We start from the raw sequence: 13,976 nt of genomic DNA on the forward strand, positions 1-13,976 counted from the left end.
TGTGAACAGTGTCAGATGTTGAGTGCACTGTGAAGGAAACCAAGATGTTTTGTATGCTTGTGAGGCTGTGTTATCAGCACCTGACTATTAGGAAGCTGTTTCACTGCAGGTGCCCATTTGGTCAGCTGATTCAGTTGTGCAGCAGTAGCTAGATTTGTGGGGCTTTCAGATATGAGGGCAGGCATACTCATCATGAAGGTTCTGTTCAACCACATACCACGACTGCAAGGGAGGATCACTGCATTACACACAAAGCACATTTTAGTCTCTTCACAACTGTGCCTATCATCTGAGAAAAAGTTATAGGCGCCCCATAACATTCTGTCATCCTGAACCACTGTTCGGAAACTACCAGCAGCCGGACTAGGAAATTACTATACTATGGGTAGGCTGCCATTAACACCACAACAGAGATCACTGGGTTTTGAAGTGTTGCCTTGACTGGGAAGCATGACCTGCTGGAATGCCTGGGAAGACATCACATTCTTCCAATGTTTTTGACTGGCACAATAGTGTTACTCCTGACATCATTACGTGCAAAGCCATCATGTGTGACTTCAGGTCATGTCTGATAGTGACTGGAAGAACTCTGATAGCATAACAGTATGAGGGTGGTTTGAAAAGTTCTTGGAACAGAACAGAAAAAATACTTACATGACAAACTTTTTTTTATATTTTTCAATGTAGATTAATGCACTTGGTGCAACGATATTTCAGTACCTTGATCCCATCTCGAAAATGAGTTGCCTCCAGGCCTGCAAAATAGTTGTCAACTATGGCTAACAATTCCTTATTTGAAGTGAATCTTCGTCCATCAAGAAAAATTTTCAGTTTTGGGAAGAGATGAAAGTCTGACAGAGCCATATCGGGTGAATAAGGTGGGTGTGGCAACAATTCATACATTAGTTCATGTAATTTTGTCATGGCAATGGTGCACGTTGGAGCGCATCAACAGTTGCGGCACCAATCTTGCAGAAATTTTGTTTGTTTGTAAGTCTTCAGTTAAAATGTGATATACCCTTTCAGATGACATCTGGCAAGTGTGAGCAATTTCATGCACTTTCAATCAGCAGATCCTCCGTGACCATTTTGTGCACTTTTGAAATGATTTCTGGAGGAAATCTTAGACGACCACTGCGCGGATAATCTAAAGCCTCTTGACCAAATTTAAATTCACCTGTCCACTTGGCAAAAGTCGAATATGAAGGAGCAGAGTCCCCCAATGTATTCTGGAAATCAGCACGAGTGTCCTTTGCTTTCATACCTTTCTTTACTAAGTACTAAATCATTGGTCGAATCTCATTTTTTTGTATCTTCACAAATCACTATGTGGGAACAACGACAGAGCCACATCACTGCCACAGCTCTCTTCCGAGAACACCGATGCAGCACGTGCTTACAGACAGCAGTCCAATGAATATCACGTGAACTACTCGTTGCACTAGTGCTGACCTCTCACGGTGATTTGAGCACTTTTCAAACCACCCTCATACATCAGAAATGTTCTGTGCCCTCATGCACTACTTCTCATGCGACAGTGTAGTGGTACTATTTTTCAACAGGACAACGCTCAAGACTATGACTGACTGTCGGATGCTGAGGTACTCCTGCGGCCAGAAAGATGCTCAAATTTGTCCCCTGTACATGAAGAATGGAACCAGCTTGTATGTCAACTCTTTCCCAATACCAGTATCAACATTACCTACAACCAGTTACATAAAATAGTTGTGGGTCAGCTTGCCTCAGGAGCACCTGCAATCACTTTATGTAAGTCTTTCCAACCAAATCAGTGTAAGCATGCAGCCCAGAGAAAGTACATCGTCATACTGATAAGTGACCCAACACCAATTTCTTTGTAAATTTGACTTGATACTATAATCACTGAAATAATATTACATACCATAAACCTGTGAAGTCTCATTTTGTTTCTTCCTCCCCTTCTGTGTGCTTCACATATTCTGGGAGCCAGTGAATTTATCTGGGCAACATTTCAAGTTTTAGGTAAATTATTGAATGGCTGAAGTATTTCATTCTTCATGAATTTGAATTTTAATGGCAGTTTTTTAATGCCAATAAATTCTTGGAATTTTTAGAATCCGTACATTCTTGTGTGGTGCAAGCTACTTTTCATTATCTATATGGAACCTTTAATTTTCTGGCTGAAATACAATGTAAAACCAAATTTCTTTCATGGGTTATATTTAATTTTTTCAGACAAGTATCTGAATGCAATATTAGTCATTTAGAAAAGAAAATGTTAATGTACTGAGTAGTGAAAAATGAGTGACTATACAACATGGCTCTTTAGTCGAACAAATTTCCCTTGCAATACAATTGACCCTTAACAACTCAAATCTTTTGTACCCCTATGCATTTTCACTGCTAGACTATAACCATACTACCTATACCAATTATTTTAAACAATAATATTGAACAGTCTTAAATGAGTCAGTCATTTCTACAATGAAGCAAATAAATTTCTTAACTAATTAAGAGGCCCTGCTAATCCTTTCATGCCTTTTCTTTATGCAAAATAATTTTTTCTTGAATACTTCCACCTTTTACTGGTAACGCATGACATTTAAAATCATAGTCTGAGCCATTCATCACAATGGTCCACAGAGAATCAAAAGAAAATATTCTTTCAGAACAAAATAAATTATTTTTTGCTGTGTAACTAGCTCAACACACATCTGATCCACACATTCTATATACAATATTTTGAGATTCAGCAGCACATAGATCCTCTGAACCCCTCAACATGACTCGTATTCTTTTATGGCAGAAATTAAGACTCATCTCATTAACTCACCCAAATCTCATTTAGGAATTTAAATATTTTTGAGAAAATATAAAATTCTTTATAAACTTCATGATTAAAGAAATTATCAACTATCTTTGTGACAAGTATTGGCAAACTAATTTGGTCAATGTTGAAACTGAGGTATCAAGGATGATTTAGCACACACAAATATTATAACGTTTAACAAATTTCCCACCCATTAAGAATCTTGGCATAAACTTACATATATCAAACATTCACTGAAAAGGTAAAAAAGTCCAGTGTATTCTTCTCAAAAATCAATCAGAAGTTACTGAAAATAGGAATATTTCATAAATGACCTACACCATCAGAATATATACTTCTACTAAGTGTGAATGCAAGGCATCCATCACATATGCATTACATAAAATGTTTGGTACCAAAAAGGGTCGCTGAAAATAGGTTTAAACATATTGTTAAACAGTCCTGTTCAGATTCTACTCATAACTGTCAGCAAATAGCAGATCACAATCCAAGTCAAGTTTAATAGTAGAAGAATAGTGGAAAATTATTAAAGGCATTTAGTCCAAGAAAACTCTCAGTATATGCTTAATCCCCTGCAATACATCCTTTACATTAAACAACCAAAGGCATTTTTCCTCACTCAATATGCAATAAATCAGAGATGTGAATGCTTACAATATTCTCAGTTTCATCCACATGCAAATTTGGTTCAGGATCCTCTTTGATAAAGTCAGTGGGGCAGGAGTTCCCCTCTGGATCTTCAAGAACCTGAAAAAAAAGGAAAATCTCTCAATTAAAGCTGCTCTCTTGACATGGATCTCAATATTTCTTTCTTGTGAATCTCATACATTCTTTCTGAGATTCTGATCACTTATGCTCAAATACATTTAGAAACATAATTTATTGAGCCGCTTTTATACCAACACACCTTGTGCTAAACTGCACTACAAAGACCCAGTTCTTTTTGCTATGCAGCATACTTTACAGTACTTACTTATCTTTACCTTTATGTGCTGACCTAATAGTTTGCTGCCTCCATCACCTCGTCCTTCACCACAACTTTTGTTTCATATTTAATGAACTCGCCTACTAAGTGCTATCCGAGTTTGAAAAATTAACAAAGTCTCAAGCTCACAGCTCTGGGTCGAATGTATTTCGGCTTACAAGACTTATTTTCTGACAACATTACATTGTCATTTCAGCTGTTTCCTTTGATTTCTCCTTCTGTCCAGACATCACCAGAACCATCCACTGGACCAAAGATACTTGATGATGAAGCTTGAGCTCTAAATCTCATCATCATCTGGGTTTAATACTCTAGGAGTCAGTTGTATAAATCAACACTGGGAATGTAACTGCATTATATGCCTTGATTTCAGTTTTTCTGGGATAGCGTGTGATGTCAATTGTTATTGTACTTGCAAGGTTGTGGATGAACGAGGGTTGCCCAGAAAGTAATGCACCGCATTTTCTTTCTCAGCCAAAACATATGCTACATACGCAAAAGTTACGTATGCATAATCTGAAGTCTCCTGAGTGAGCACACCAAATTTGCATCACTTCCATCAGACAGTTTCAAAATGGCATCTGTAGGTGATGAACATTACAAGCAGTGTGCCTTCATTGAATTGCTCACTACAGAGGAAGAAACTATGGGGAATACTCAACAACACTTGCGCAAAGTCTATGGAGCATCTGCTGTGGACAAAAGTACAATTAGTAACTGGGCATGAAGAGTGAGGTTGTCAGAAGGCGGTTTGACGGAGCTACATGAATTGCAGCTGTTGGGAGACCATCAGCTGTCACACCTGACATGTTGTCATGATGTCATTTGTGAGGACAAACACATTACGACTCAGCACTCTGAGGACAATGAGGTGGCGAGTCACATAGTGAAGCACTGGATCCACCATCAGGACAAGGATTGATACTGGCAGGGCACCAAGGCCCTTGTCTCGTGCTGGAGGCGGCCTCAGAATGGGATAGAGATTACATGGAAAAATAGGGTGTGTAGATAAAATACCACTCTCTAGTGTGCATAATCCTCATTCTGTTCAATAAAGAAAAAAATGCAGTACATTACTTTCTGAGCAACCCTCGTACTAATGTTCCATTGTTTTATATGCAGCTGTATGTTGCACCCATATTTAAAAATTTCCCTAGGCTCAAAAATAAGATTCTCAGCTTGCAGTGAAGCAGTCTGCACTAGATCTCTCGATAGAATCAAAGAACCATTGTGTATGTTTTCTCAAGATTACTGTCCAGGTCAGCTCCATCTGTCCTTTTGGCTACAAACCTCACTGTTACCACCATCCCATCTCTGGACTTTGCCATGGCTGTATAAAATTGTCCTTTGTTCAGTCCCTGTATTTGCCAGTAAAGTTACCACCTTTGCTGTTTCTTCTAATTTATTAATTAATATGATGAATATTCATGGACAAGCGACATAAGCTTGTCATCAACCTGTGCATGCACTGAAACTTTTTCATTATATATATTTTAGGTATTACCTCGTCAATCTGTCCGCTACAGACCAGTAACATGGTCAGAATGCAAAAAAGGTTGATTATCATAGGAACCCGTTTACTGACCCATAACTTCTTAGTACAACTTCAGTTTTCTATTGGAAGTGCTGTCAGAAATAGCGTTCACTGTTAAAACAGAAGCAAAACATAAAGAGAATGCAGTACACTAAAAAATCTTACCTACAGCCTAAAATACATCTGTATTGTACAGTAAGATAGTGTTACCATGAATGAAAATTTAACAACTTGAATCATTTTGAACATGGCTGCACAACAGCAATGGTTACAGAACAGTAAGGATAAACCACAGCCAACCTGCTGCAATAAATGGTGGATTTCAAATAGCCTTTACCCTGGTTCTGACAGGTTTAAACCCATCTTCTTCAGAACAAACAAACTTCACATTAGTAATTCATTCAGTAAAAGCTGTCTCTACATTACATGTATCAGCAACAGTTTGCATATCCAATGTAAAGATTAAGGGTCCTAGAATCAAGGGCTTCTCACATCAGTAAAATCAAACACTTAAAATAACACACAACATTAGTAACTAGCAGTAGAGGTGGCATGTAGCAACTAATATGGTCTTATTTTAAGTGTGTGGGATATACTGGCCATTGCCAATACAGACAGAATGTGGCGACAGCTTTTACTGAATGAAGTATTATTCTGATGTTTTTTGTCCTTATGAAGAAGACAGATTTAAAGATTATTTGAAACCCACCATTCATTGCAATTGGTTGGCTTCCTTTTATTCTCGCAGTTTGACAACTGCACATACCTTATTACAGTACTGCAGTGACACACAACTGATTTCCACTTAACTGATTAAAACATGAGAACTCATATGACAAAAAATGTTCTGTTCTTTAGCAGGATGAAAAAGTCTGTAATGTCCTTTTGCTCAGCAGATGACAAGCATGATTTTGCTGCACTGTTCTGCCATTTCCTAATCCACAAAATGTGAGATATACTGAACAGCTATATTACATGCTTTTCTAGCATCTGTATATGATTACAGAGCTGAACCAAGCTGTAGGTTCATTGTCTTCACCCTCTTCCTCATTCTCATTGTTGCTTGAGTTGCAGTATCAATCATTTTGTCATCAGTTAATTCTTCTTCTGTTGTTCAGCCAGCTTCAGCTGTAATGATCCACTCAGATTAGTGACCTCAACATATGGTTTTAAAGACTACAAATCTCTAAGAACTGCTGGTGTTTCTACGTATTGACTTTCATCACTTGTTGCACAAACTGTTTCACCTTAATTCTCTTCACTTGTTTTTTTCAATCATTTTTTGCCAAGATTTTTCAAGTGTTGATGCCAGTATTTCCCCCCAAGCTTTGGAAATTTTACAGTTTAAATCTTTTGCATGTATTTATTTCATAGCTTTAAACAAGCTGCTACCTTTTTGTATCCTTTCTAAAATTGATCCGGTGAATTTTCAATGATATCACATCTTCAGCCACTCAGTGACACCCTCGTCCACGAATTGGATTAGATATGTTAAACTGTCAGAAATGAAGTTTTACTACTACTTTTTCACATTCATCTTCATATGGATCAGATGTCACATTGTCAAGTATCAATCTAACATGTTCAGGGAGGTTTTTTTATTTTTCTTCATTCTGTAATGGCAGGGATGAACTAATCATAAAACCTTTTCTTAGAGAGGCTGTATTCCATCCATGCTGACTTTTGGTTAGAATAATATACAGGTAGTGATGCCATATCACTGTTCTTGAGCACCCTTGGTTTTTCCCCCCTTCCAATTACAAACAATGGCATTTTGTGGCTTCCATTAGCATTACTACAGAGATCAATAGTTATTCTCTCTTTGGCAAGTTTTTCATGTATTACGGACTCATTTTGTGCAGCAACATATCTTGTAGGGAGCATTTTGTAGTTTACGCCACACTGATCAACGTTATACATTTAGCAAAGTATCAGCTTTGGATGTTTAATAAATTTTTCAAATTCTGGAACAAATTCATTGACAGTTGTTTTGCCAGCAGACAGTTTCGTACCAAAAATAATTACATTTCGAATGCCATTCCATCGATGTTACAGTTACAGACTGTTACAGACTCTGCACTTCCAACATTTCCTCCTAATCTTTCATACAAAATCAATATACCGGGTGATCAAATAGCCAGTATAAATTTGAAACTGAATAAATCACGGAATAATGTAGATAGAGGGGTACAAATTGACGCACATGCTTGAAATAACATGGGGTTTTATTAGAAACAAAAAAAATATATAAGTTCAAAAAATGTCCAACAGATAGTGCTTCATCTGATCAGAATAGCAATAATTAGCATAGCAAAGTAAGACAAAGCAAAGATGATGTTCTTTACAGGAAATGCTCAATATGTCCACCATCATTCCTCAACAATAGCTGTAGTCATGGAATAATGTTCTTAACAGCACTGTAAGGCATGTCCGGAGTTATGGTGAGGCATTGGTGTCGGATGTTGTCTTTCAGCATCCCTAGAGATGTCGATCACGATACACTTGCGACTTCCGGTAACCCCGAAGTCAATAATCACACGGATTGATGTCTGGGGACCTGAGAGGCCAAGCATGATGAAAGTGGCAGCTGAGCACATGATCATCACCAAACGACACGCGCAAGAGATCTTCACACATCTAGCAATATGGGGTGGAGCGTCATCCTGCATAAACATCGTATGTTCCAGCGGGTGTTTATCAGCCAGGCTGGGGATGATGCGATTCTGTAACATCGGCGTACCTCTCACCCATCACGGTAGCACTTATAAAACCAGAATCACGCATTTCCTCAAAGAAAAAAGGCCTGATAACAGTAGATGTGGTAAATCCAACCCATACAATGTTTTTCTCATCATGCAATGGAGTTTCCACGACATTTCTAGGATTTTTGGTAGCCCAAATTCAGCAGTTGTGGGCGTTTAAAGACCCTCGGAGTGTGAAATGAGCTTCGTCGGTCCACAACACGTTAGTCAACCAATCGTCATCTTCTGCCATCTTTTGAAATGCCCACACCGCAAATGCCCTCCTTTTCACTAAAACTCCAGGAAACAATTCATGATGTTGATGGATGTTGTTCAGATAGCATTGGAGGGTGCGCCTAAGTGGCAACCAAACAGTGTACGGAATGCTGGTGCAACTGCACGAGCGCTGACTTCCCCGTGCATAGACGAACCTGCTACAGTCTCCAGTTCTTCCTGAACTGTCTCAGCAGCATTACGCCTTGTGCTCGGTCGGCCACTGCAGGGTCTATCGACTAAACAACCCGTGGATTCGAAGTTCGAAATCATTCTCGCCACAGCTGTATTTGTCATCAAGACCTTTACCCGTTCGAATCCCCTTCCCATTGCGATAGGACCGAAATGCTGAACTAGGCGCATTCCCCATTCTGATAATACAGCTTCACTATATGCACCTTTTCAGGTAACATCAACGTGCTTGCGACTGCTGGCGCATCTGATTCACTCTCACTCTCACTCATTACAGCTCCTTTTATACATGATTGTCATGTGCAGCCACTGAAGTTTTGCTCTCCAGTGCCATCTGTCAGACATTTTGTGAACTTTTTTTGTTTTAATAAAAACCCATGTCATTCCAACCATGTATGTCAATTTTTACCTCTCTATCTACATTATTCCGTGGTTTATTAAGTTTTCAAATTTATACTGACTTTTTGATCACCTGATATTTTCTTTTACAATTAGTCCAGACAACAGAGTTTTGTTTTCTTCTCTCCTGCTCAAACTATACCCACAAAGCATCACCTAGAATTTCACTTTTAGTGTTCTTCAAAGCCTTACTTATTTTCAGTTCTCTCTTCTTATCAATCATCACTGTCTCACTTTCATGAATTTTTCTATTTTTTTCCATTCTTTAACTGTTGTTTTGTCATCCCCTCATTTGCAGTTTTTTAAAGAGACACTTATTTAGCAAACCTTCTAAATCCTATCAGTTTCTCTGCTAAAGACAGCATCACATGTTTACATTTAGTTAATGCTATAATTTAATTTTACATACTTTGATATGTAAAAAGAACATGGTCACTAATTTATAAAATGAATTCAAAGTAACACTTACTGATCAGGTTAGAAACAAGTTATTTCATACTAAAACTGATCGAACTACTGCATCTATCAATGGTCACCTGCCTACTGATCCACATCACAGAACTAACTGTAGTGACGGATGGGGTATGCACACAAAAACCAGAAATGGCATGGTCAGACTAAGTGGGGGAATTGAACTATCTGAGGTCACATTAGCTAGGTTCTACTGTATCACCTTACTGTTGTTTCTTACCACCCTCTCACTAAGTACACTACCTTCCTTGATTTCCAACACTCCCCCACACTGCAGAGTGATCGATGTCCGATTACTGTCCACTCTTGTAAAATCTACAAATATTGGAGACATGGGTTATTTCAATTCCCGGAACATTTCCAAGATGTGTATCATACTAAATATGTAATTTACAGTCTATATCCCTGCCTACAACAAATTATGCCACATGCTCATACCTGAGACCTGTCATTGAAGTTACATCTTCACCATGCAAGCCACTTTATGGTATATTATAGAGTGTGCTTCTGGCACCATTACAAATATTTCCCACTTCCCAACAAGAGAGATACAACTATAAAAAACATCTAAAGATTTCAGATGTTTTTGTGTAGTTCAAGTGCTTGGGAAGAACAAGTGTTGGAACGCATCTTTATGGGTTCTACAGCCTCTGGTTTCGCCATTGCAGTCATTTTGCGAGGCGTATATTAGAATAAATGTTACAACTTCTGACGCCTCTTACTGTGTCCTCTGTAAATGCACCTATGACACATGCTTCTCAATAAAAAAAGTAAATAAATAAATTACCTAACAGTTTTGAGCCTCTCTAATGACACTGTATCATGATTTTCTGGTATGCACTACATAACAAACATAACAATTAACTGTACTTCATTTACAGATCTGGTTTAACATGGGTGAATTAATATTTGTATTTTTTGTCCTCTTCTGTATCTGTATCAAATTCAATGCCCTGAATTATTTGTTGGATGTATTCCTACTTCCCCTGAAGTTTTGTCGACTACAGCTCTCTCCAATATCAAGGAAGTTACTCCCCAATGTCTTAACACGAGTCCTACCATCCTGCCCTTCTTCTCAGTACTTTTCGTAAGTTTCTCCTTTACCAATTCTGTGGAGACCGCCTCAGTTCTTATCAGTTCACACAATTTTCTGTAATACATTACTTCAGGCACTTCAGTTATCTTCTTTTCGATTTTCTGACTGTATATATCCAGATATAAAGTTAATATTCAACCAAGTTGATCTTTTTCTCCAATGCTGGGTACTATTAGTGAAAATGCAAAGACTTACACGAAATGAAAGTATCCAGAATTTATTATGGAATGAGGAACTGACCACTAGTTGTCACAAAAAGTATCATCAGTACACAGGTAGTATCATCAGAAGAGATCAGTGACTTCAAAAGAGGACTAGTCATTGGGTGTCACCCGAGTTCCAAAACCAACAGGGACATTTCAACCCTTCTATAGCTTTCCATGTTAACTGTTGGTTATGTGATTTTTAAGGGGAAAAACAAGGGAACATTAGGGTTAGAAAGACCAGGCAGGCTTCATGTACCAATGTACAGGAATCAATGGGCATCAAGGTGAGCAGTTGTAAAATTTGCACGGAATTAGTGGAAGGAAACAGTCTTGAGTTCCAGGTTGTTACCAGTAGTCAAGCTAGCATAATGACTGTGTGTAGGGGGTTAAAAAGAATGGGTTACAATAGTTGAGCAGGTCCTCATAAGCTACCCATTTCTGTAGTCAGTGGTAAGCAATGTTCATGGTGGTATAAAGAATGATGCCTCTGGACCATGCATGACTAAATAAGTGATTCGGACTGATGAATCATGCTACATGCTGTGGCAATCAAATGGAATGCTTTGGGCTTGGTGAATGCCTGGAGAATGTCACCTCCCATCATGTGTAGTGCCAACTGTGAAGTATGGAGAACAAATGGTATGGGGCGGTATTTTGTGGCTGGTGTGTGCTTCTCTTATTGCACCTAAGAAAATGCTAAATGTGGAAGGATACGAACATGTTTTACCATTCTGTGTGCTGCATTCAGCACAGGAACAGTTCAGAGATGTTTATTGTATCATAATGGTAATTCCCCCTGCTATAAATCAGCATCTGTGAAGCAATGGTTTGTGGACAATAATGGTGCTGAATTGCACTAGCCTACACCAACCCGAATCCTGACACAAATCCTATGTACCACCTTTGGGATTAGACAGAACATCCACCACCACTCAGACCCCAACATCGGTCGACATTGCCTTCTTGGTTTCTGCTCTTAAGGAAGAATGAGTTGCCATCAGGTATTGAGATACATCACTAAAAGTGTCCCACAGAGTTCATGCCTTCATAAAGAAGAAAAGTGGACACTCCATATTGATTTTCAGCAACAGGTGTCCGGATACTTCTGATCAGATAGTGTATAAAATGTGTAAGTCTAGCTACATATCCATAAATATTGAGACTTGTGAAACTTCCTAGCTTCACAGCCATACCAGATCATCACATATTTGTAGATATTTCCTTTATGCTCATTTTTTTCTTTCAATAGAACGTAAATTTGATTCTGCTTGTAAGAACGATCTTCTTGGCATACTTTCATTACCTATCTCTGTCATAAAATCTACTCTGAGTCACATGAGGACCTGCTGTATCCTAAGCTTACACTCGCGTGTGTGGTGGGGAGGGAGGGGGGGGGGGTAGAGGTGATACAACATTTCAATATTAAACTCAGGAAATACAGTTGCAAATGATTGCATTGTCAACTGAGAACCCACAAACAGAAAGAGTGATTTTTGGTCATAAAATGAATACTGCTTCCCATACAGTATCAATAGAATTAACCAAATTTTGTGCTATTTACACAGCTTCACACTGTCACCATGTCTTTTCAGTGCATGCTGTTTAGGAAATGCAATGCTCCATTCTACATCTGCACCCACATGGATACTACGCAAATCACTTGAGTGCTTGGCAGATGGTTCATCAAACCACCTTCACAATAATTGTCTATCATTCCAGTCTCAAACAGCGCGCAGAAAAAATGATCACCTATATACTTCCATGCGAGCTCTAATTTCCCTTATTTTATTACAATGATCGTTTCTCCCTACACAAGTTGGCTTCAACAAAATATTTTTGCATTTGGAGGAGGAAGTTGACGATTGACATTTTGTAAGAAGATTCTGTCACAACAAAAAAAAATTTTTCATTATGTCCACCCCAAATCCTGTAGTTTGCGATAACACAAATTGTGCTTCTGCTCTTTGAACTTTCTCAATATACTCTGTTAACCCTATCTGGTAAGGATCCCAGACAACGCAGCAGTACTCCAAAAGAGGACAGGCAGGCGTAGTGTAGGAAGTCCCTTTGGTAGATTTGTGTCTTCCCCGCAACATTTTCTCTGTGTTCTTCCCAATTACAGTTGTTTGTAACTGCAATCCTTGGTATTTAGTTGAATTTACAGCCTTTAGATTTGACCGATTTATCATGTAACCGAAGTTTAACAGATTCCTTTTAGCAGTCATGTGGATGAACTCTCACTTTTCATTATTTAGGGCCAGATCCCAATTTTCGCACCATACGGATATCTTTTCTAAATTTTATTGCAAGTCATTTTGATCTTCTGATGACTTTACTAGATGATAAACGACAGTATCATATTCAAACAACCTTAGACAGATGTTCACACTTTCTCCTAAATCATTTATATAGATAAGGAAGAGCAGAGCGCCTATAACACTACCTTGGAGAATGCCAGAAATCACTTCTCTTTTACTACATGACTTTCTGTCAATTATTACAAACTGCGACCTCTATGACAGGAAATCATGAATCTTATCACATAACTGAGACGATATTTCATAAGCACACAGTTTCACTACGAGTCACTTGTGTGTAACAGTATCAAAAGCCTTCTGGGGATATAGAAATAGAGAATCAATTTGAAATCACTTGTCAATAGCACTCAGAGATAGTTGTAGACACATATGAATGATTTTTTAACCTGTGCCGACTGTGCGTCAATAGACCATTCTCTTCAACATAATTCATAACATTTGAACACAATATATACTCCAAAATCCCATTGAATATTGACATTAATGATATGGGCCTGTAATTGAGTGGCTTACTCTTACTACCTTTCATGAATATTGGTGTGACTTGTGCATTAAAACCCCAATGTATGTCTTGTGTACTGGATACAACTACTAAGTTTCAAATATATACCAACCAGATATTTTACTGCTTATGGCTGCCAGATTTTCTGTTATAGCAATGTAACACTAAGGCAGGTTAACAGAGCAACAATTACTGCAGGTAGGAATCTTCCTTCATACACTGACACCAAGTACGATTTTAAGGCATCGGTTACTTATAAATGTAATAAAAAGTTATCAGCAATGGTCAGGGTTAATAAAGGTACACTTCTTATAAGTGTTCATTTTAACTTTCATACATCACTTACATGTCAAGTATTTTTACAAAGTTCAAAAACTTCTTGAAAACTTACATTATGCTCAGAGCCATTCACAAGCAGTGAACACTAGGATTTCAGATATTCAATGGAGC

The 13,976-nt window shown here is 38.2% G+C and overlaps 1 protein-coding gene across 3 annotated transcripts in view; it reads right to left on the reverse strand.

The window, feature by feature from the left end:
* The window catches only part of LOC126295197 (zinc finger protein 724-like), a 70,526-nt gene that overhangs the window by 23,494 nt on the left and 33,056 nt on the right, over positions 1–13,976 (reverse strand). For 2 of the 3 annotated variants that reach the window (XM_049987509.1, XM_049987508.1), the window contains exon 3: positions 3,464–3,556. In XM_049987509.1, the coding sequence (XP_049843466.1) occupies positions 3,464–3,556 (93 nt within the window). Of the gene's footprint in view, positions 1–1,900; positions 2,160–3,463; positions 3,557–13,976 lie in introns of those variants that run through there. The other variant, XM_049987510.1, reaches the window with a different exon arrangement.

The sequence above is a fragment of the Schistocerca gregaria genome, chromosome 11 (assembly GCF_023897955.1).
Source record: "Schistocerca gregaria isolate iqSchGreg1 chromosome 11, iqSchGreg1.2, whole genome shotgun sequence".
Taxonomy (NCBI): domain Eukaryota; kingdom Metazoa; phylum Arthropoda; class Insecta; order Orthoptera; family Acrididae; genus Schistocerca; species Schistocerca gregaria.